General features: G+C 38.6%; 1 protein-coding gene across 18 annotated transcripts in view; it reads left to right on the top strand.

The window, feature by feature from the left end:
- Nucleotides 1–21,873, top strand: part of ADGRL2 (adhesion G protein-coupled receptor L2) — a 386,421-nt gene that overhangs the window by 327,399 nt on the left and 37,149 nt on the right. For all 18 annotated transcript variants that reach the window (XM_071810503.1, XM_071810505.1, XM_065841983.2 and 15 more), the window contains 2 exons: nucleotides 10,074–10,183; nucleotides 15,801–16,601. In XM_071810503.1, coding sequence (XP_071666604.1) covers nucleotides 10,074–10,183; nucleotides 15,801–16,601 — 911 coding nt within the window. The remainder of the gene's footprint in view (nucleotides 1–10,073; nucleotides 10,184–15,800; nucleotides 16,602–21,873) is intronic.

Here is a 21,873-nt window from a genome sequence, read left to right as displayed (position 1 = left end):
AAAGGATTTGCATCAAATGCAATACAGTATTATGTATGGCTAACATGGGGTTTTTAATTGTGCAGGCACATGAGACTCCTTCAGTGGTAGACAATTTGATAAAAGGATTAGATTCTGAATATTTTTGGCACAATTAAAGATTATTTGTGCGTTGTCAGACTCAAACCAGTGAATTTCCTGATCTATTTTTTACAGAGTTGAATCTGTTTGGCTTGTGTAAAAACCAAGCACAGAATATGCAGGTTTTTTGCAGATGTGAAAACAAGCAAACAAGGGCAGACCCCTAAACTTTGTTGGGCTTAAAACTGGAATTCCCAGGAATCAGAGGGTATGCAGCTCAAATCACTAACTCAATCCCTTAACTTCAAATCACAAAGAAAGTGGAATTGTGCTTTCCCATTTAGAGTAGAAGGATACTTTTGCACGGGAAGTCCTATACCTGGAAGCCTTGCAAGCTTTCCGGATGATAATTAGATGCAGACATCACTGTGGGTAATGAATAACAGTGCTTTTGTGACAGGCATTCCTCTCAGAAGAAAAGAAAGTACTTGTAGTGAGGACTCTCAGACCCAGTTTAATAGGAAATGACACCACTGTTACAGAGTTGATTAAAGACCTACCAAGGGACAGCAATCCTGGAAAAAATCAGCAGATGAAATAGGAAAAGTTGTAATTTAATCATTAGTTATCAGTTAAATATATATAGCTTTAAAGCCATGAAATCAGCATTAAAAATTGTGAGAAAAAGGACTGTACCAGCTTGCTAGCAGATTGTGCTTTTATAAAGCTCGTAAAATAAGCAAGTTGTCTTTTGGCTTCTTGCTCAGAGTTTTGCTTGGAGTTCTGTTGAGCCATAGAAATGAGTCACTCCATAGTCCTGTGGAACTGGTAGTTGTGCAGTGGTGGGCACATGGCCTCTGTTGATGAAAATTATAACCAAAAAAGGAGATATTCCCCAAGGCAAGTTTACAAAAAAACAATTTATTCTTTTTCACCCTGTAAAACTCATCTTACATGCAGGATCTCTTGCATTATTTCAGACTCTAATCCTCTGAGTGGGTAATTAACGGACCAGAAAAGCCATTTGTGGAAAGGAAGAGCCATAAGGGTGAAAAATATTTCTCCGCTGAATGATCTTTAAGGAGTAAATAATTACAAGAGTGAGAGGTTTGGGATGACCAATCTAAATCTGAACATAATTAGGATGAACACAGTTTGAAAATCGAAGCAGTTGGCATGTGCAACAATTCTCATATCAGAAGACTAATTAAATATTTAAAAGCCCAAAACCCCTCACTATTCACAGAAAAATAACCTGCCACAAAAGGGTCTGTAACTTTGCAGATAATTAGGAAGGTTACAGGGGGAAAAAATCACAGATTGGCTCCAAGGTTCTGCAAGGTCACGTCTTATTATGGTGTATCTTTTATATGGTCTGGTAACAAGTTTCTTGCTAATTTAATCTAAGTAGGGCATCCCATAGCGATTTCCCATTTCCCTTGTTAAAAATGTGATCATTTTCCTATATGCAAACTGCAATAGGTGAACATTTTTATAAATAATTGCTCCTAATTGATACAGGCTATGATTTTTTTTTTAATTATCCAAGGAGAATGCGTGTGTTGAAGTTCAGGTAGGGTTGCCCCCACCACACCCCCAATTTGAAATCGTCCACTGTAGAGGGAAACCAAAGAACCCTGTGAAATCGTGGTGCCTCAGTGGCCAGTTCTGTAAATGACTAAGTCTTAATTTCCTGTTAGAGCAAAGGTATGTTTATGTTGAATATGCATTTCTGCAGACAGAAGAGCTGTTTTAAATTCAGGAGGCCCACAGTGAGTCAAGCTGAATTTGTGTTGACCTGGAGGTCCAGTCAAAGCATGAGCAATCAAAGTGTACCAAGGCTTCTACATTTCAGAAGTTGCACTAACAAGTCACACCTGTCATTTGAAATACCTTATTTTAGTAATTAAAGTGGGTGATTTTTAAAAATTTATTTAAGATCTTTACAAATTAATAGGAAGGATAAAGCTGCGCTTTTCCAATATTGCAGTTCTTCAAGTTACTCATTTAATGATGACTCCAAAGCTGTCTTAAGTTACATCATTTTAACCACATTATGAAAATGCTAAATGCCAAACCACGGATAAAAAATATTGACAGTGGTGGAAAAAAGAGTTCAAAGGGTTTTTACTCTTATCCTGTGCTCTCTACCTGGGAGTCTCTTCTGCAGCAAGTCTCTTGCATTGTTATGCCTCAGGATCAGACACTGTGCTCCAGGATTTTGGCTTGGATTTGCTATACACTCTGCTCTAGCACTGTGCCTCAGAAATAAACGCCCCTTCATAAGTCTCTGATATTATTACTCAGCCCTGTGTTTCTCCCCTGAAACCTGCTCAACCCACAAGGCGTGATGCTGCACTCAGGCTCACCCAGTGTGAATAATCTGTGTAAATTGCTCAGATATTACGGTGCTGCACTACTGAAGTTTCATTAGTAAATAAGCATAGCCCCAGGCTATTTATTTTGTCTAAATGGTAAAACATTTAATTGGATCTTTTGAACTGATTACTTTTCAGCAGTGCGGATCTGCTTGGCTTACTTGGTGTACTAAAACATGCCCTGCCTGTAATCTCATGCTGCATTTTGCTTATAAATAGGCACACAAATAAATGATATGACAAGATTATGAATATGACTTTATTTCCATTTCTTCTTCCTCAGGTGGAGTTGCATTAGAAATATTTTCCCTAAAAAGCAGGTCTCTTCCACTTCATACTGTTAGAAATACAGGTTTGGCTTGCACCTACGCAAACCTCACCAGGAGATTGTTCCGTTTACTTTGCACACCTCATTGCATCTTTTAATATCTAGTTTTCCTGTCCTTGCTTTACAGTCAGCTCCTCACAGGCTCTGGTAGTTCTAGTAAGCCTTTCACATACATGGTAGAAAGAAGTGAGACTAGGAAATGGGATTATAAAAGCACTTAAAAAACTACCAAGATAAAGCAAAAAAAAATATCTCTGATGTGAGCTTAGATATAAGCGAGAAGATTCGTCTTTTTAACAGTTACTGCTTTAAACTTAAAGAACATGAATACTAAAAGGCAAATGGATCATTATTAAATGTATTAAAATTGTGAGAAGAGGTTGAAAGCAAGGAATAACTGTTAAAATACTTTGCCATACAAATCTGATACACGTGCATTGACAGTGAATCTATCTGCGTAACCGTAAGAAAGGGCCTGTGGGAGTTGCATATTTTCTGTTGTGTTTTATTGTCTATTTGGAGTTTTCATCCTTAATGCGTACCGGTAGACTCTCACAAGATTACATTGTATAAAGAAAACACAATTAAATATTATTGCGTATTTATTAGGGAAACGGAAACAACGCTGTGGTGCACCTTGTTCTACAATATTAATTATATACCATTTGGCTTCCTTATGTCGTGTTTACTCAGTAATTAGGGAGATTCAACAAATCATCAATATTGTATTTAAAAAGAAAGTAGACATAATTTTCTCAAGCTTTTCCCCCACAAATATTTTAGTCCAAAGCCACTAGGCTTATTGCTGTAGTGGTGACGTTGCCAAGTGCATAGAAAATCCCAAGGCTGGAATGTGAGTTTTCAAACCAATTTCTAGCACGCCTTGCAGATTTAGTGGTCACGGGAAGATCTCCAACATTTACATACAATACTTATGGCCAAATTCTGCTTTCGTACATGCTCATGCATCTCCCATTTTTTTCTTAGATCGTGAAAACATGTCTGTGTGCAGGGAACCGTGGCTCTGTAGGGATGCGTGGGCTCACTGTGGCTGGGGGAGCACGTGGGACGTGGCAGCAATGGCCAGACAATGCTGCTACAAATCAAGGCTTTATAGCAAGGCTGGGTCTTTTTATCAGGTCTTTTTTTCAGGCTTTGGTTAGGCCCAATTTGCGAGCTCATTAGGTTTCAGTATGTAATAACGTATTTCTTGTGAGGTGAATTTGAAACTCGGGATTTAAATACATTCCTTCAAATAATTTTACCTACTGTGGTATGTGTGTGTGCATATGTATGTATCTGCACACCCTTAAAATAAAATTTCTGTTCTCTGACTGTTTTGTTATGTAAGTTTTGTACATGCTTTCCAAGACCAAATTAACAAAACATAGCATTTAAATAATATCTGATATCTTCATACATATGTAACTCTGAGTTTAGTGGAGGTCTCACCAATACGCATGCAAAAGCAGAAGCATCTCGTGTGGCAGTTGTAGACCATTAGGAATACGTATGTAAAAATAGCCATTTACTCTGGGTAAAGAGGTGCAAGATTTTTTCCATTTGAAATATGGTGTTGTTAAAAGTCAATTCACGAAGTGTAGTCATCCCACATTCCCATCTCTCTTTACTCAGACTGCAGCTTACCCAGGGTGAATAAGGAACAAGAAGACCATATGGAATATGTAGTGCTACAACTCGGAGTTTACGTGCTTCAAGTGGTGTTTAAGCAGGTTGCTGCAGGCGATATGCAGGAACATGTCATCATGCTAGCTTTTAAGTATTTAATCAATATGCTGAAGGAGAAATATTGTCAGATCTGACTCAGAAGTTTCAAAACATACTGAGATAGTGGTGTTTTGCTTTTGTTTTAATGTATTGACAATTTTATTCTAAATGAATTTTATTTATTATACATGGCTTTATACTATTTTTTTTTTAAGTACACGTGACTGTTTTCTGTGTTTACCAGTTTTCCCTTACTTAATGAAACACTGCATTCACAGAAATGCAGAATGAGGAATACCCAAAATTATTGTGATAGCCCATTTCTGGCTAGAGATTAACTCATATCCTTTTCAAAACAACATTGATGTTTCTTTTATGTTACTGTCTTTGGCAAAGTTATGTATGCAAAACAAAAGCATTTGAAGGATAAATTGCAATGTGGACATTATTTCCTGCATAACTTTGCAAACCGCTTTGAAAGGAACTGCGTGTATCTATGTGACTGATGTGACTTACCCATAAAGACGACCTCTGCCCTCAGTCAGTCTGTTTGATCCACATAATGCTAACGTCTTGCCACAATCTGCTTCTCACATTCCAGTACTTCACTTTCTGGTCCAGTCATGATACACTGTGCTTTTCATTTTAATGCCGGAGTATTTGTTCAAGTCCATAGATTTTGCATTTTTAATCTTCCTTAGAACAGTGGTGAATAATGGCCCTTGGCAGGAGATAATGAAATTTTCTTAATTTATATTTTCAAGCAGAAGCTTCAATTGGAAATGGCATCCTATGGCCTGGAGACATAGCTCTAGTGCAAGTTTCAGGGGAGCTGTAATAATAATGCAGTGCCAGTGGTGACGGGGAATGATAGGACAGTGAAGAAGTAATTTAAGAAAGAAAAGAGAATGTACCAAAGCTTTATTGTAGCATATCTAATGATCTGCTGAAGATTCCCAATAGCTTTTGGAGCATGACAGTAGAAACTAATGTTATCTTGCCAAAACAGAAGCCACTCCTTAATCAGCAGAACAAGATTATTGATTAAAACACCTCACACAATAGATTGCACGTGGAATCTCATCTCCATACATTGCACGTGGAAAAGTGCAATAATGAGCATGAGATAATAAAAAAAAAGAAGCAAGAGCAGTTTGTTGGGAATTGTACAAATCAAGATTAGAGTTGAAATGCAAACAAATTATCATGGAAAATGCAGTAGTCCTTAAAGCTGCAAACAGTGGGATGGATGCAGCAGGAACGTGGCTGCACGGGGAGCAGGAGGCACTCGCTACCAGCCTTGCTGGAGCTGCTTCGCTTTCCTTTTTTTCCTGTATTTGTGTGAAATCTGAAAGGGCCATTCCTCATTTGCACAGTCTTCTTCCTGAGGTGAAAGGAGTTCAGACATTGTACTAAAACTGTTAATTAAACACTCCATTTGATTTTTAGATTACTCCAAGTGATGCATCCGCATTATGAAAATGCAACCTTTCTTCATTCATACTAAAATACTGAAGAAATGGGTGTTAGAGGACGCAATTGCTCCTTGCATTCCTGAGAATAGGGACAGTTCCTCCCTTTCCCCTTGCAGAACTCCCGGCACCTGAATTATCATTCCTTTGGTGCCACAGTTAGTCTTTTCCTAACTAGGGTTTCAAATTTAATTCATATGTTACCTTTTCTAAATCAACTGTTATTGAATTTGTATAGAACAGATCTGCTTTATTTCCTTGTAAATGACAAAGTCATTGTATCATAAATCTTTGTGAATATTGTGAATGTCTTAAGCGTGCAGATATTTCTTGATGTGAGATCATATGAATTTTAAGATTTTACATAAAACCCCGAGAATTTGCATATTTTAACATATACTAGAGACTTCTGCGGTTGACTAGATTACAGAACACTTAAATGTTACTTAAAACCTACAAACAGTAGATTGCAACCACTGGGACCCCCCCCCCCCCTTTTTTTTTTCTTCTTCTTAAATTTGCAGACTTTATTTCCACTACAGTTGTGTTTTGGAGATTCCCATGAAGCGGCTGCACTCAGGCATTGCCCGTTGCAAAAAGGAATGCCAATGGGTCACAGGATTGAGTTGCAGGCTGCAACAGTCTGATATCCCTGTCACTGGGCATAGCGCTTCTAAGGGTGAAGGTGTCTCAAAATGCTGAAGCTCTGCTATGGCAGTGATGCAGTAGCTTTGACAGTGTGTAGCCATGTACGATAATCTGCTGTTTAGTGCTATTTTATGAGAGTGAAGTATCTTTTGTCCAAAATACCAGAGAGAATTCAGTGTTTCTTGTCTTAGAGAAGGTCAGCTGAAACCTTTATGAGTTTGTAAAATGGTCTTTGAAGGCAGCAGCAGAACTGTAGGCCAGTAACTAATAGAGAAGTTAGTGTGGCTGGTTTTACAGGGGAAGGGGAAGAAAGAAAACCAAACAAACGAACAAAAATAACCCCATACCAAACAAAACAAACGTGCAGCAGACAAGACTTTCATTTATCCAGAGAACAAATTGCAGTAGTGTAAATTCTTTGAACTGGTTGTCTTAGAACTACCTCTAGAAAAGTTCACTTGCACTTCATCTCTTCTTTGTAGCGCATGAATTGGGATTGACAGCTGCTGTAGTTGCTTTCGGGTGTTGGTGAAGGTTTCACTGGAACTGAAATGTGACCACTAAGTATGTAAAAAATAGTTACCTGAAATTTCAGGTTTTTTACATATGAATATCTTAACCAGGTGTCTTTAATTTGAAACCTCAGAGGTTTATAAAATCAGAACGTTATTGGAAAGTTAGTCATGTTTTATAAAATGCAGCTAGCAATGGAGCAAAATCAGTGATGTGGATGTAAAGATCTACGACTTAAAGCCCAAAGACTTGTATTCATTATGTTATCCAAGTAATTGCGGTTCCTGGGGAGGTGTTGGTGGTGTGCTTTACAGCACTGCTGTGCACTATTGCTGTGGAGTTGGGTCTCTGTCATTTAGGCCAAAGATGAGCCAAAGATGACCATCTGGATAACAAGTCTTGCATGAAAGAAACAGTTAATAGCTTTTAGGTCAGCATCTTCCTGTAAATGTCACTCAATGCCTGAAGTTTGACTCTGGCACTTACTGTACAAAGAAAAAGCTACAGCATTTTCTTCTGAATGATTATTGATATACGTCATTTCGATATGAGCTAGCATGAAATGCTTCTCTGTTTCCTGACTGATGGCAGACTTATGAGTCTTTCACTGAGGGAAAACGAAAGAGAAGACAAGTTTTCATAGGGAGGCAAGAGTCCATCTTTTCCATAAGCTTTACAAATGCTGCTAGTAAAACTTTTTTCGACAGCTAAATATGACCTTCATCAGTTTCATTCTCAAGCAATTTCTCCCAATATGTATCCGTTTTATTTTGTAACAAATCAATATTTCTCTCTTAATTGCCACTTATTCAAGTGTAAAATGAAATTTTCATACAGCTCAGAGCTGTGGAAACCATTATACTGAGTGATGCCCTACAAAAAAGTCTTTTTGTGAGAATTATTTTGGCTTCAGCATAAGGTTTTTACTAAAGAGACAGCAAGAAGTTTAAAGAAATTAATTACAGTATCTTATATCCAAGGTTTTCTCATGTTGGTTAGTCTGGCCTGAGGTATGTGGGGCATAAAAAACCCAAACGGGGCTTAGAGCAGAGGTGCATTGGAGGTTTTGGGCCATGTTGCCTTCTGCTGCTTCTGCAGCCTCCTCCTACGAGAGCAGCACTTGAGCTTCATGTGAGCACGGAAAAGTGGCTCTATTGTACACTTTCAGTGTTACAGGTTCAGTACAGGGATTTTGTCTGCAAGTTGGGCGCACATTTCACCACCTCAATGTGACTCCGAAAGCCATCGGTTACATCACAGTTGTTCCAGACTCCCGAACAGACCGCAGGAGCCTTTGCGTGGGGCAGCGGTGCTGTTGGCAGTGGTGGGGGTGACCTAAGCCGTGGCTGTACAGGGGCCCTGCCTCAAAATCCCTCCAAGTCCCTGCCACAAGCAGCATGGAGGTGATGGGTGAATTCCTCACCATCCGTCTGTCCCCATGGTTGTGCTTGTATACAGAAATACGTGGCTATTTCCAATTTGCTCTGCAATTATGAGGCTTATGAGGCTAGAAAGAAGCAGTTAAAAAACAAGAAAAAAATAAGAAAAGAACAGAGAACGGAGAAAAGAATGGGGGAAAGGAAAGGAAATTATAAAGTCAGAAAAGTTGTTGTTGTTCCCGAGTTTGCTCAGCAAGAGGCACAGTATGTCCTGACCAGCTCTGTGCTAATTTGATTAGTATATAAAAAGGAAAGTGATTTATGTAAGAGTTCTTCAAGTGTGTTTACTCTACCTTTAATGAGGTAGTGTGAATTACTCTTATACCTGTTGGCAATGTACAGCTGTGGAAAGCCATTGATACAAGATAGATGATTTTAGCTTGGGATGTGGTATTCAGGGAGTGTGGGAAGTAGTAGGGCAATAGAGAAGTTGATGTACAGCAGGAGTCAAAGGCTAGACTATTACTTAAGTTCAGACTTGTGTTATTCAGTTTGCTGACAAACAAAACTAACCCCTGAGAAGATCAGCCAAGCTCTTTTTGTTTTAACCACCAAACTCCCTGACCTTCTCTTTCTTTTCTTCTACTTCCTTCTGACTATTTTGTCTGTATTACGTTTTGACCATCTCTTAAGGGTTATGTGATTGTTTTCCTATTTTTAACTTCCAAGCTTTTTTTTTTTTTTCCCCTGGAAAAATAAATAGTGGTATAAAATTTATTATTATTTCAAAAAAAAGGGCAAAACAAAACCCCACACCTTCAAAAACAATTGAATTCAGTAGACCCTTGTGGTTAGAGGGGTTTTAATAAAATTCTTTGTATCAAAATGCACTGGCTTCCATTGTTAAGTAAATCATATATATGTTTCAGTATTTAGTCTTTTCTAAAATACATTTTCATTAATTTTCTTGTAGTTCTTTTTAACTGTTTCTCTTATTTTATCAGTCATTCTTTACCTCTTCCTGTAACTTGACAGAGAAGCTTAAAGTTTCCCTTAAAATAATTAAAATAGAAATGCTAATGCTCTTTGTCTGCAACAACTCTTCCAACCAAAATCATCATTTCCTTGAATCACAACAAAAATGTAAAAGCGTTCACCATTATGTATATCTCTAAAGATGGAAGGAACTCCTCATTTGTGTTATTGTACATTATTGAAAATTAACCATTTTTATATTTTGTATTATCTTTGCACTTTGCTTTCATTTTATTGAATTAGTAGTATCAAATCAGTATATATTTGCAACAGCTATATCTACCAGTGGGAATGAGTGACATTTGGGATAGCATCAATCTCTAAATTTAAAATTATAAATCCTGAAGTGAAATATTGTCTTGACGCCTTATTTATGGCCTTTGACTGATCCAGTATTAATTAACTTTATTGTCTTATGGATCGGACTGCCCACGTGTGAAGTGAGTTAACACTGCATACAGTACTTTAGTATGAACTTGCAAATTAAATGTAATTTTAAATTAATTAGCTTTGCTTTCTTTTCCCATTACAGGTGCAACAATCGAACACAGTGTATAGTAGTTACTGGGTCAGATGTGTTTCCTGATCCTTGTCCTGGAACATACAAATATCTAGAAGTTCAGTATGAATGTGTTCCTTACAGTAAGTATAATCTTTTTATTCTTGTTCACTTCCTCTGGCCCTCACAATTAAAGCTGGAGTGCTGTTACATGGAAAAGCAGCATATGTTTATGGCCCACGGACCCATTATGCATGCAGAGCACTTGCAGACTAGGGCCTCCAATTAGCTTCACCAAGTGTGGAAGGAAGCCATGGTGTGATGCTGGCCAAGTGTCTGTCTGTGTTCTTAAGTGTTTGGCTTTTAAGGCTACTGTTTTTCCAGAAAACAAACTCGAATTAGCTATTCAGCAGGCCAGATAGGAATTTGTACTTTTGCCCGCTACCAGTTGCTGACAAATTGGCTTGGCTCACAGACTTCTAAAGCAGGAATTGACTTAAATTTTAATCGTGATGTACTTGAAAGACTACCTGCTGTTGTGGTGACTTTGGGTGCACAGCAAAACCCAACACTGACACTCCAAGGCAAATGCCCCAGTTGGGGGACGTTGTAAGAGGACTTTGCGCTTCAGGGGCACATCTGTAAGTGAGCACAGATTCAGAGTGAATAATTCGTTGATAAGTTACTAAAACTTGGTTCTTAAAAACAATGGGGAAAAGAGTGAGAAGTAAGTGTTCATTTTTTATGTGAAGAGAAAATACGAATTGTGCCTTGAATCAGCTGCAAAACCAGAGTTTTTTTGCTGAAATCGTACTGATGTAGAAAAATTTGAAGTCATGGCTACTTCAGCAGTTTTGTATTATATTCTTTCTAATGCCAGAATTCACTAGCTTTTGACATACTTCTTATTTCCTTACAATAATTATTGCTTTTTTCATTGACATATATGCATGCTTCTAAAAGTTCTGCAGATTCGACACTTTTAACTGGTTTTGCTTTCTTGTAAGGTCATTCTTTGCAGTGACTTCTCCCTCGTCCTGTACCTCAACAGAGCAATAGCTGTGTTTGCAATGGAATTTGAGCAGTGCACTGATTGTTCCCTTAAGTTATTATTAAGTGTGAATCTCTTGATCTGCAGTAATCCTTAACCAAAGTCACATTTTCTGTTGGTACAGGAAACAGGCCAGGTCTGAGATGCAAAAGCACTGTGATGACAGTATATATCCAAAACCAAAGGAAATAAGTTTGGGCATAAGCAAAGCTATGTCAAAAGTGTCCATGCTGGTTCCTCCACAGTTTTAAAATTTAGACTTCTTAAACTGGAATACTACATTGTACTGCTTTACCACGTTGAACCTTCACTGTTGTTAAAGGCCAAACACAGATCATCTGTTTTTTCTTCATTTCTGCTGTGTCATTGTGAAATGGTTGCTTGCTGATTTTTTTTTTCTGTACCATTTGTAGGATTGGAAGCCTACTGCATACAGTGATCCCTAGTACCATTCCTCCTGTGTGTAGTATCGGTGGCTTGTTGTAACCGTTCTTCTCGTGCCACTTTTGAGGAGTGATGTCTCACCCCAATCTAACCAAAGTTTTGTTCCACAAAGACCACTTTTACTTTAGCACTGTTTTCATTCCCAAATTCTCAGAAAGAGGGCAGTGCATCTGATTCCAAACCATGAGGTCAGTCAAATGACAAGACGTCATGTTTCCAGTTCCAGTAGGCTAGCTCGTAGAGAAAAAGTGCAATGCAAATAATGTTCAAACATAATTTTTTATGCTGTTTTAGGAAGACAAGTATGGATATGTTCTACTGATTGGGTATTGCTGTCTACAGGAATCTTTTCTTTTCCAGTTTTCAGAAGTACAGTGCCACAGCGCGGCCTACCCTGTACTCTAACATGTAGTTATTCTACTTTTTAAATGTTTGTTTTTGCTCGCTGTCAATTGCATTGATCTGCCCTTTAATTACATAATTCTGTGTATATCATAACTCAGGATTCTGGATACTTCTTGTCTTTCCAAGACTGTAAGTTCTGGAGTTCGTCAACTGCAGCATGTACAGCGATGACACTGTGCCCAATTCCAGAACTGTAAGAGGTATCACCTGTCATTACCAGCACTCATCAAAAAGATGGACAGTTACCACAATCAGTTTTGAAGTTTGATTTCAAACCACATTGTGCTTCAGCAGCAGTTTCGATTGTTGCCCATCTTGCTTCCCTGTCCCACAAAGCCTATCCTGGTAGTTTTCCAAGTCTCTTCTTTTTTGACGCCTGATAAACTCGAGTTATCAAGCCTCATTTTTTTTGCCTTTACTTGTTCCAGTGCTCCGTATCTAAACGTACGGAATGCCTGAAATAATTAGGTTTGCAGATAGCAGCTGTCCCAGAATAACAGACTTGTTAGGAAGGTGGCTGAGGCTTTTGTGGGTCTAGGAAGGGAGGTTTTTGGTGATCACGGCACTACTAACCAAAGTTCAGTTGCGGTTCTTACTTTTTCTGAACTTCACCTTCAGGTACTGCAAGACTGCAAAACTTGCTGTGTCTCGCTGTGACACCTTTAAGTCCATGAACGATTACAAACAGCAACCATACCGGGTTTTGTGGTGAACACTGGGAGTTCTTACACGCTGGAGTTGGTGTCATCCTTGTACAAAATGCAGTTTATGAGCTCCTCTATGTCTTGCTGGCTTCCAGAAATACATAGCTGCTTTGCTGATCATACTTAGTGCTGGAGCTCTCTCTGGGTTCTGTATTCATCGCCCTCATAAGAAAGTACTTAATGCAAAGCTTACTTTTTTGCATCTTAAAGTGTAGACCTGTTGCTGATGTTTTCCTGATCCTTTTTAGGAAAAAAAAAAAAATCTATTGAGATACTCAGTTGGATCTTCAACCAAACTTAAATTTCAGACAAATTTGATAGGCATTTGTTTGTCTTAAAATAGGAGTGTTATTGATTAAATTACAAAGAAATTGAGAGTACCATACTTGACATTTTTCTCAATTATGCTGCACAATATATGTCGACACTTTGAGTAACAGAAGTCAACCCTTTTATATAGAAGAATATCAAAAGTACCATTTTGTACATCTGTGCATTTTTATTTTAAGGCTTTTTTGGAGTCAGGAATTCAATAGAAAACATTTTAAAGTGTTTTATTCTCTGTCTGTATTGATTGGACTTTGCAGCATTTGTTTATTTCAATAAGCCCATCTGTCCCTGAAAAATGTGCAGCTGTACACCAATGCATGCAGAGCAGACGTGCCAGTAATGGTTTCAGTTATCCCTATCTTTTTTTCCTCTCCTATTACTAATTCTAAGCAGGTATGATATCAATATTGCTCTTTGGCGAGGAATAGACTCATGCATAAAAAGTTCACAAACAGGATCTTCTGAAAGTCATTAACACTGATTGTGAAACCATGAATTCACCTCAGAATACATCTTGTGTTTACTTGGAAAACCCAAGAATTACAAATTACAGAAAAAACAAGTATTTTACCTAAAGATTTATAAAAGAACAAAGGCTAGGAAAAGTACTGCTCATCTTGAGAATGCTTTTCCCCTCCCACTCCACCGTAAGGTTTTGGAATTGTTCCCTGAAGAAATGCTAGATCAGCTCAGCCAATACCGTTCTCTCAAAATAATAATATGTAATTTTGTTAAATGAAACTGAAAATCCAAAACTTCATATGAAACATACAAATACATTCTTCAGGGTAATACTGGAAATGTAATAGCTGTGCAAATAGTTTTGATACACTTCCTTGGTATCAGCAGCTACTGTTACACAGATTGGTCCATTTGTCATTTTCCAGGTCTTTTTATGAAACTGAGGGAGCATATTTCAAAGGCTACTGAGTATATGAAATAGATTTTATTGCAAATAATTATTGGAAAGCTATTTACTAGCTGGACTTGAGCTAGACGTCTTCCTGTAATATGTTCCTTAAAACTTCCTTGGGGAAAAATTGCTATAGTAATACAGCGTTGTTAATCGGGTTGGGTTTATATTTTCTGTGTACAGTGGTGGGATGGATACTTGTTTTAAACACTTGGTATGACTGTCCTTGCATACTAGCTTGCTGTTTTGGGCTTAGTCGATGATGCTGGAGAATATCTGAATGAGCTAAATGGTATTTTTTTCCTTCTCTTTTCCTCTTGCTTACTGTGCTTTTGCTTCTTTTTTCTAGATGTTTTGCTTATTCCTTCTAGTCTGATTTTACAGTTATAGACTAAGAAGTGACAAAAGTTCTCAAGATTAACATTCAAGGAAAAAAGATAGATCCTAAGGACAGCTAAAGGATGCAAACTGCTTTCTTTACAAGAAAGAAAAGCAGAGGAATGTCTGGGGCAAAGATGGGGGAAGGTTTAATAAGCACACATCTAATTAATATAATATGTATATGTGCACTTGCACATATATGATAAATTAATGTGTCACTTAAAACCCAACTTGATAGCTTTATGCTTGGAGAAGAAGAAAAGTATGTACAGCATGCATTAGTAAAGTCATTCATTATTTATTCAGGTTCACTAAGTGAAGCTACATGCCAACATATCTGTATTGCCTCCTTAATCTACTGAAATGATTGATCCGTGTTCACTTGTGTAACCGTAGAATCTCTCTCCTGCTAGGTTTTCCTGTTGTCTGTTTCTCTTTATCCAATATAGTGCAGTTCTTATTCTCCCTATATTTAGCGTCTGTTACTAATTTAATCTCTAGATTAATAGTCAATTTATGTTAATCTTCTTTCTTTTTTCCTTGCACTTTTTTATTTTCCTTCCGATGCTTAAAATAGAAGTGGAGCAAAAAGGTAAATAACGTATACAGTCCAAACCCCAGCTCCTTGTTATGTGCCTTATGGATGTTAACCTCTTCCCTTCCCCTCCCCACAACACTCTTATATTATGATAATCAGCAGGATCTCATAAGTACACCTCATAACGAAGTCGACTGTTTGCAATAAAGTGACTTGGCTGCTTAAAGTAGGTGGCGGGGTATAGTTTCTGAAATACTTGGGCTGGAGGGAAGACTCCCTTGCTTTTTTCTCTCCCTTTCTCTTCGTCTTTCTTTCCCTCTCTTTCTCTCACCCTTGGGTAAATTCTTGTTAATCAAGTGTCATTTTGCCTGGCTTCCAGAACCCTCTCCATAGCATGCCATGGTTACAGGGTTTCCTGGTCTGTTTCATTCATTGCTTTGATTGTGTTTTGTTTTCTCTGCTCCTAATTGCTTTCTCTATATACCTGATGATTTGTTTCGTTCCTTTATTTTTAATCGAGGCACCTCCTTTTTCAGCCTCACCACTTCTTAAAGTTCTAAACAAGTCGATGCGATTTTTTTTTTTGGACTGAAATGACCCAGCGCACTGCTGCACACCAGTTAAAAGCTCTGGAGCGTTAATGCGTACTCACTAAAAGTCTAAGACGAAAATGCAAGAGTAGCTCTACATTTTCAGCTGTCCGTGTATGCCATTGAGCCTTGGTCTGTACTAGTGAAAACAGTTCCCATCCACTTTCCATACTGGTACAGCAAGAACATGGTAACTTTAAGAAAAGTGGATGATAAAGGGTGATAATTGCATTAATTATAACATAAGGTATAATCTAGTGCCAATTAAATTGATTTTTTTTCTTCCTGCCACAGTCATTATGATTTACCTACCTTTTCTTTTCTTTTTTTTTTTTTTTTCTTTTTATTATGAGACAGTCTTAATTTGATGTAATTCTTGTCTTACTTCTCTCTGTGACTGTTAGTTTTTGTTTGCCCGGGGACGTTGAAAGCAATTGTGGACTCACCGTATTTATATGAAGCTGAACAAAAAGCAGGTGCTTGGTGCAAAGATCCTCTCCAGGCTGCAGATAAAATATACTTCATGCCATGGACTCCGTATCGCACTGATACTTTGATAGAATATGCTTCTTTAGAGGACTTCCAAAACGGACGCCAGCAGACGACGTATAAACTCCCAAATCGAGTGGACGGTACTGGATTTGTAGTGTATGATGGCGCTGTCTTTTTTAACAAGGAAAGAACTAGGAACATAGTAAAATTCGATTTGAGGACTAGAATTAAGAGTGGAGAGGCCATAATCAATTATGCTAATTACCATGACACCTCTCCATACCGATGGGGAGGAAAGACAGATATTGACTTGGCAGTTGATGAAAATGGCTTATGGGTAATTTATGCTACGGAGCAGAACAATGGGATGATAGTAATTAGCCAGCTGAACCCCTACACCCTGCGTTTCGAAGCCACCTGGGAAACAACATACGACAAACGGGCAGCGTCCAACGCTTTCATGATATGTGGTGTCCTGTATGTAGTGCGGTCGGTGTATCAGGACAACGAGAGCGAGGCCGGCAAGAACACCATCGATTACATCTACAACACCAGGTTAAGCAGAGGCGAGCATGTGGACATTCCTTTCCCCAACCAGTACCAATACATCGCCGCAGTGGATTACAACCCCAGAGACAACCAGCTGTACGTGTGGAATAACAACTTCATTCTGCGATACTCTTTGGAGTTTGGCCCACCTGATCCTGCCCAAGGTAAGAATTTGGTTTTTCTTGTTTTTAATCTCTTTGCACTTCCATTCAGAGAACTTGTGTGACGATACCTTTGGTCTTAGACTTCACTCTCAGCAGAAAGGCAAGGAGGGTTTGCTTGTCTCTGCCGTGCGGAGCAGTACAGCGTTACATTGGTGTGAGGCAAATTGGCAGCACCCATGAAGAAAGATACTTAATTTGTTTTACAGGCTAGTAGTTTTCTCCTTTCTTTTTTTTTCACAAGTATTTAGCTTTCCTGTGCTTGAGAATGACTGGAGGAATTGTTTATTTACTTTATCACCCTCAGTCAGTTAGATTTGTATAGCTAAGGTAAGTTTGAGTTCATTCACCCTGAACCAGAACCCTGTTCCCCCTCCATTAGGTGTTACCTGAGTTCTGAATTGATTACAACATACATGCAGGCCTTTCAACTTCTTGGTGCCAGGAGCTGAAAGCAATGTGTGCTGGAAGGTCCCAGAGGAGATGTATGAGGTTAATTTGCAATACTGAACATAAATATTTTTCTGCAGCCCTATTTTCACATTTTCAAATGCCAGGTTGGACAAGATTATCCTATCTCTTTCTAGCCGAGCCGGTTTCTCGGTAAGTCCATTACAACTGCAGTTCAGCTCACTTGAAGTTAGAACAACTATCTAAAAGGAAAGACTTACTGCCAAAAGAGGAAAGAAAAACGGAAGTCTTTAGGACTCACAGATCCCTAAAAATGACATGATCAGGCATAGCCACATATTAACATCTGCAGGGGAGAGTAAATACCAAGAGAAATGCTCTGTGGCAGAAGATGCATGCAGCAAGGAGGAGAATGTTGATAAGCTGCTTTAGCAATGAAGGTAATACTTCACTTCTCTCATATAACTGGTATGCATGTTTAGCAACCATTTTTTATACTTAAAAGTAGTAACAGTGGCTTATGCACGTGAAGAGTTCCTGTCCTGCTTCAGCAAGGCTGATTCACGCACAGCAATGCAAACCCCGTGGTGTGCACACAACTACATCAACATATATACAGCTTTTCCTAGGTACAGAAGTACGTAAGACACAACAGAACAAGGCAGTTTAGAACCAGTACATTAGTGATCTCCAAAGCCAAGTGAAGACCTGACCAAGCTGTCCCCTGCAGACCTCCCTGGCAATACGTGGCCAGGCTCAGGGGCCAGGTCTTTGGGGCCTTAGCTGCAGCCATCCTGGAAGGCTTTGATCTCTGAACTTCAAGCTAGTCCCTTCCTTAGGGAGGCTTCAGGGCTGCTCTTAGCAGAGACATGCCCACCTATGTAATTAGAAAAAATGTATAGCTTTCGTTTCATACATCCTCATGCATGTCACTTTTCATGTGGTTTAACTGAGGTGAAGATGCATTTTAAATTCTCCAAAGCTTTAATTGTAAAAGGAGGAAATGGAAGTGCAGGCTTTAAGTAGATTTTGCAGTTCAGGCAGCTGCCATGAATGTGGCAAAAGCTGATCTTTAAATCATTGCATTGAGGGAAAAGTGTTACAGAAGAGCAGGGAAGGAAGAGAAGGCTTTGTAGACTACTTGCTTTGGTTTAGTAAACCACCAGAGTTCCCCAGTAAGACATTTCTTAATGTTTTTATTATGAGAGAGTCTCCAAGATCCTAAGTACATATACTTGCCACATCCCATCTAATATCGGACAAGAGATTTGGGCATCCACCAGCACCCTTCATGTTCCTGGGCTCCGTGCTGGCGTGCAAGGCAGGGGGAGAAGCAGCTTCTTCCATGCAGAGCTAGATGAGAAGGGGTCCAGGGCAGGCCGCGGGCTGCTCGCCTCTCATCCCAGCTCTTTGCTCATTCACCCGTGAAGACAGAGAAGGAATATTTTTCGAGTGATTTATGAGTTTGGGTTTTAAATGCGTCATGACATCAGTAAATAAATTTGATTATGGCCTTTTTTGAATATAGAAACCATATAAAGACACTAGATTTATTTGAATACATGATGCATATATTCATAAATGGTGTTTTTCCTTATATAAAGCCAGTACCAAGTATTTTAGTTCTGTATGGATCTGTACGTAGCAGATCTAAAAATATGTTTCAGTTCATTTCCTCTTTTGCCCAAGCCAATTGCCTGTAGTTAAAGACTACTAAATTAAAGGAAAAATTATCTAATATGATTGTCCTTGAGATGTACTGCTATAAAACCAAGAAGAGATTCTGTACGGATTCTAACTCTATATTTTATTTGTATTATATCGTTACACAGTTAAAGGACCTATATGTGTAATACACATCGCAAGTTTTTTATCTCATATGAGGTAGAACAGATTTTCATCACATTCGATGAAGGACATCTTTGTGTTTCTATTTTTTTCTTTTTTTTTTTGTGGTCGACTCAGGTTTCTTAATCGTCTACTCAGAAGCATAGGTGTTAGGATAACCTTCTTTAAGTCACCTAACACACCAAACATCTTTTAGTGTCTTTTTGCAATGGTCCTTTAATATCAAGTATTTAATGGTGTCACAAGGTCAGTACCTCAAAATTGGAAGTCGTGGCCTTATCTGTTCGAATGGTTAACTTGGGCCATTGTGGGAAACTCAGCCATCTGTGTTCCTTCTGTTACCGTGGGAGCAATAATGATATATAGACACACGCTGATTCTTTCCCCCCTCTACCCCCCATCTATCTGCCTTGGCCATCAGTTCTTGTGTGTGCTGTCACGTCCAGCTACCGAGTACTTCAGAACCAACAGTCTTTCTTCCTCCATGAAAGATGAATTTATCACATCTGAGTCACACTTTTGAGGTCGAGGGTTTACATTTATTCCCAGGGTCAAAATCTTAGATTCATCCATGACCCTAAACCTGCCTTTTTTCTCTCTGTGTTGTTTATTTCATTTTTAAATCTTCCTATTGAAACCTCCGAAATACCACTATGATTAACCTAACATTGACCTTGCCCTTGCTGCAAACCTACGCCATTTTCTTCTCTTGCAACTGTGTTACGTGTTCCCTATACCCTCATTTTCTTTATCTTTAGAAGAACTCTTCAGATTTCTGAAACTGTGGATGTGGCAGCCAGGCTACCGTTTTACCATGTTAATCTGGTCTGCTGCCCTTAGAACCCCAGCCTTAACCCCATTCTTCATGTGTTGTTTCTTCTCTCTTCTCATGGGAATTAATAGTACATATATGCAGAAATGGCTTTCAGAGGTACAGCTGACAAGTACCACTCAGGTACTGCAGGAGAGCACATTTTCTAAGGTCAAGTATAAAAATTACATTTAAAAATCAAAACATTAATTTAGTAATAAAATATATCAGGCCCTGCGAAAGGCAACTGTGAAAAAATCAAAACAAACCAGAGGTTTTATATCCTTGGTAAATTTAGTGGATATGTCCTGCTACATTCTTGCTGAAGGGAAATATCCAAGGGACCAAATGAATCTTTGATGAAATAGGAATTTTTAAAATAATTTTAAGTTAAAAGATCAGGAAGAATGAAGGAAATTTTTCCCCTAAAAAGTAAACATAAGCATTACATCGTAAGGTTTCCTTGGTAACAAAAAGAGGATAAATCCTTTTGTTCTGTGTTAGTGCGTTAGGGAGAGATTTCATCTACACTCATCCCAATTTGCGCTGTGTGAACCGTTCAAACTGAAGTCGTCTCCCCTTTTGTACCATGTTACCCATCATTAAGTTTTATTGGATCACTGCAGGAAAATATGGTTGTTGTGAGTGTGGACAGAACAGAAATTCAGAGAGTACTATCACCAAGGGCTTGAAATAATAGGAAACCAGTGCAACTAAGTCTTTATAACACCAAGAATCTACGATGAAGTCATGCAGCAAATTGTTAAGTAAATAAGATCTTTACTGTTACACCAAATCTGATATACTACAGGTTGATGAAAGAGTGCTTGTACAAGTAAGGACAACATAATGGGGACCAGATAGGACATTTCTTGATCATAGGTATTTTACTAATTGTGTGTTGTATTTGTTATAATTTTTAGGGTATAAATTTATAAGTGGCTGTGTAAACTTCTTGCTTTCAACTAAACGAAATTTGGCAGGGTCAATAGAGTACTGGGCAGCATAATAGCTGGAACCCATAGGTAATTAGGTAAGTCTTAGCAACTTCCCTGCTGTTCGCTGAAGCATGAAGACAGGCACGTAGCGGTAATAAGCAGAAGGCAGGGAAATGTGGATTTACACAGGTTTCTGATCTCCATTGCTTCGCACAGAAGCTCAGTATATGACACGGTTTGGAAATGAAGGCAGGTACATAGATTTTCACATGCCCAAATACATTGAGATATCTCTCCTGTAAAACTGAAAAATCCGCGCAGTTTTTTTCAGAAGTGCTACATCATCCAACAGAATTAAAATCTAAGGTCATGGTGGTAATTTGGATAAGGACTTTTTTGTTTTGGATTGGTTGTGATTTGGCTTGGGGTTTGTACCTTTTTGTGTGTGTGTTTTGTTGTTTGTTTTGTGTTGGTTTGGGGCGGGGTTTTTTTGGTTTTTTTTTTCTTTGGGGCTTTTTTGGGTGGCTTGGGGAATTGTTTTGGTGTTTTGTTTAGGTTTTGGTGTTTTGTTTCGTTGGTTTCATTTTCGTTTGGGTTGTTTGTTATATTTTTTATGTATTTCATGCCTGCTTTGACTAGAAACCCGTTGGCAAAGAATACCAGATAGAGAGCTTGTGTGCCTTCTCTAAATCTACTCCTCCCTGTCAGTTGAGGAAACAAAGTTACTATTCCCCTGCTGTCCTAGGCAATTGTGTTATGCTTTTTATAGACACCACACTGTTAAAACAGGTGTTAAGTTTTACTCCAGTGTGTCTGCATTTTCAGAAACAGATAGTATGCGTAAGTGTTTGAATCAGCTGTTAGGAACTGCGTGAAACAAATGTAAGTTAATTACCCTCAACTTGATTCTTCGGATTTACTTCATATTGCTTTTTTCCTTTTCTATTTTTTTAATTTTACAAAGCCTTCAGCTGATAGTGACACACACCTGTTCTTATAAAGAAGAAGGCAGAGTATGTTTTGGTTTTCTCCTCAGCATGTCAGGCCTAGTCAAAAAGTCCAGAACAGAATCTCGAATTGTAAAAGCAACTTTTTTTGGCATTGGACAAAAAGTACGTATCCTAAGCCTTGTACAGGCTCACCCGTGCTGCTTGGAACAATAGGTTAATAACCTCGACGTGGAGTTTGTTCTTGTCCTTAGTTGCAGCACATTAATCATCCCTGCCGTGATCTTACCCTGGTAAAGCGCTCGGCGAGGCCGTGTGTG

Source organism: Patagioenas fasciata, chromosome 6, assembly GCF_037038585.1.
Source record: "Patagioenas fasciata isolate bPatFas1 chromosome 6, bPatFas1.hap1, whole genome shotgun sequence".
Taxonomy (NCBI): Eukaryota; Metazoa; Chordata; class Aves; order Columbiformes; family Columbidae; genus Patagioenas; species Patagioenas fasciata.
Note: the sequence above shows the minus strand (reverse complement) of the source record. Positions and strands in the feature narration are given on the sequence as shown.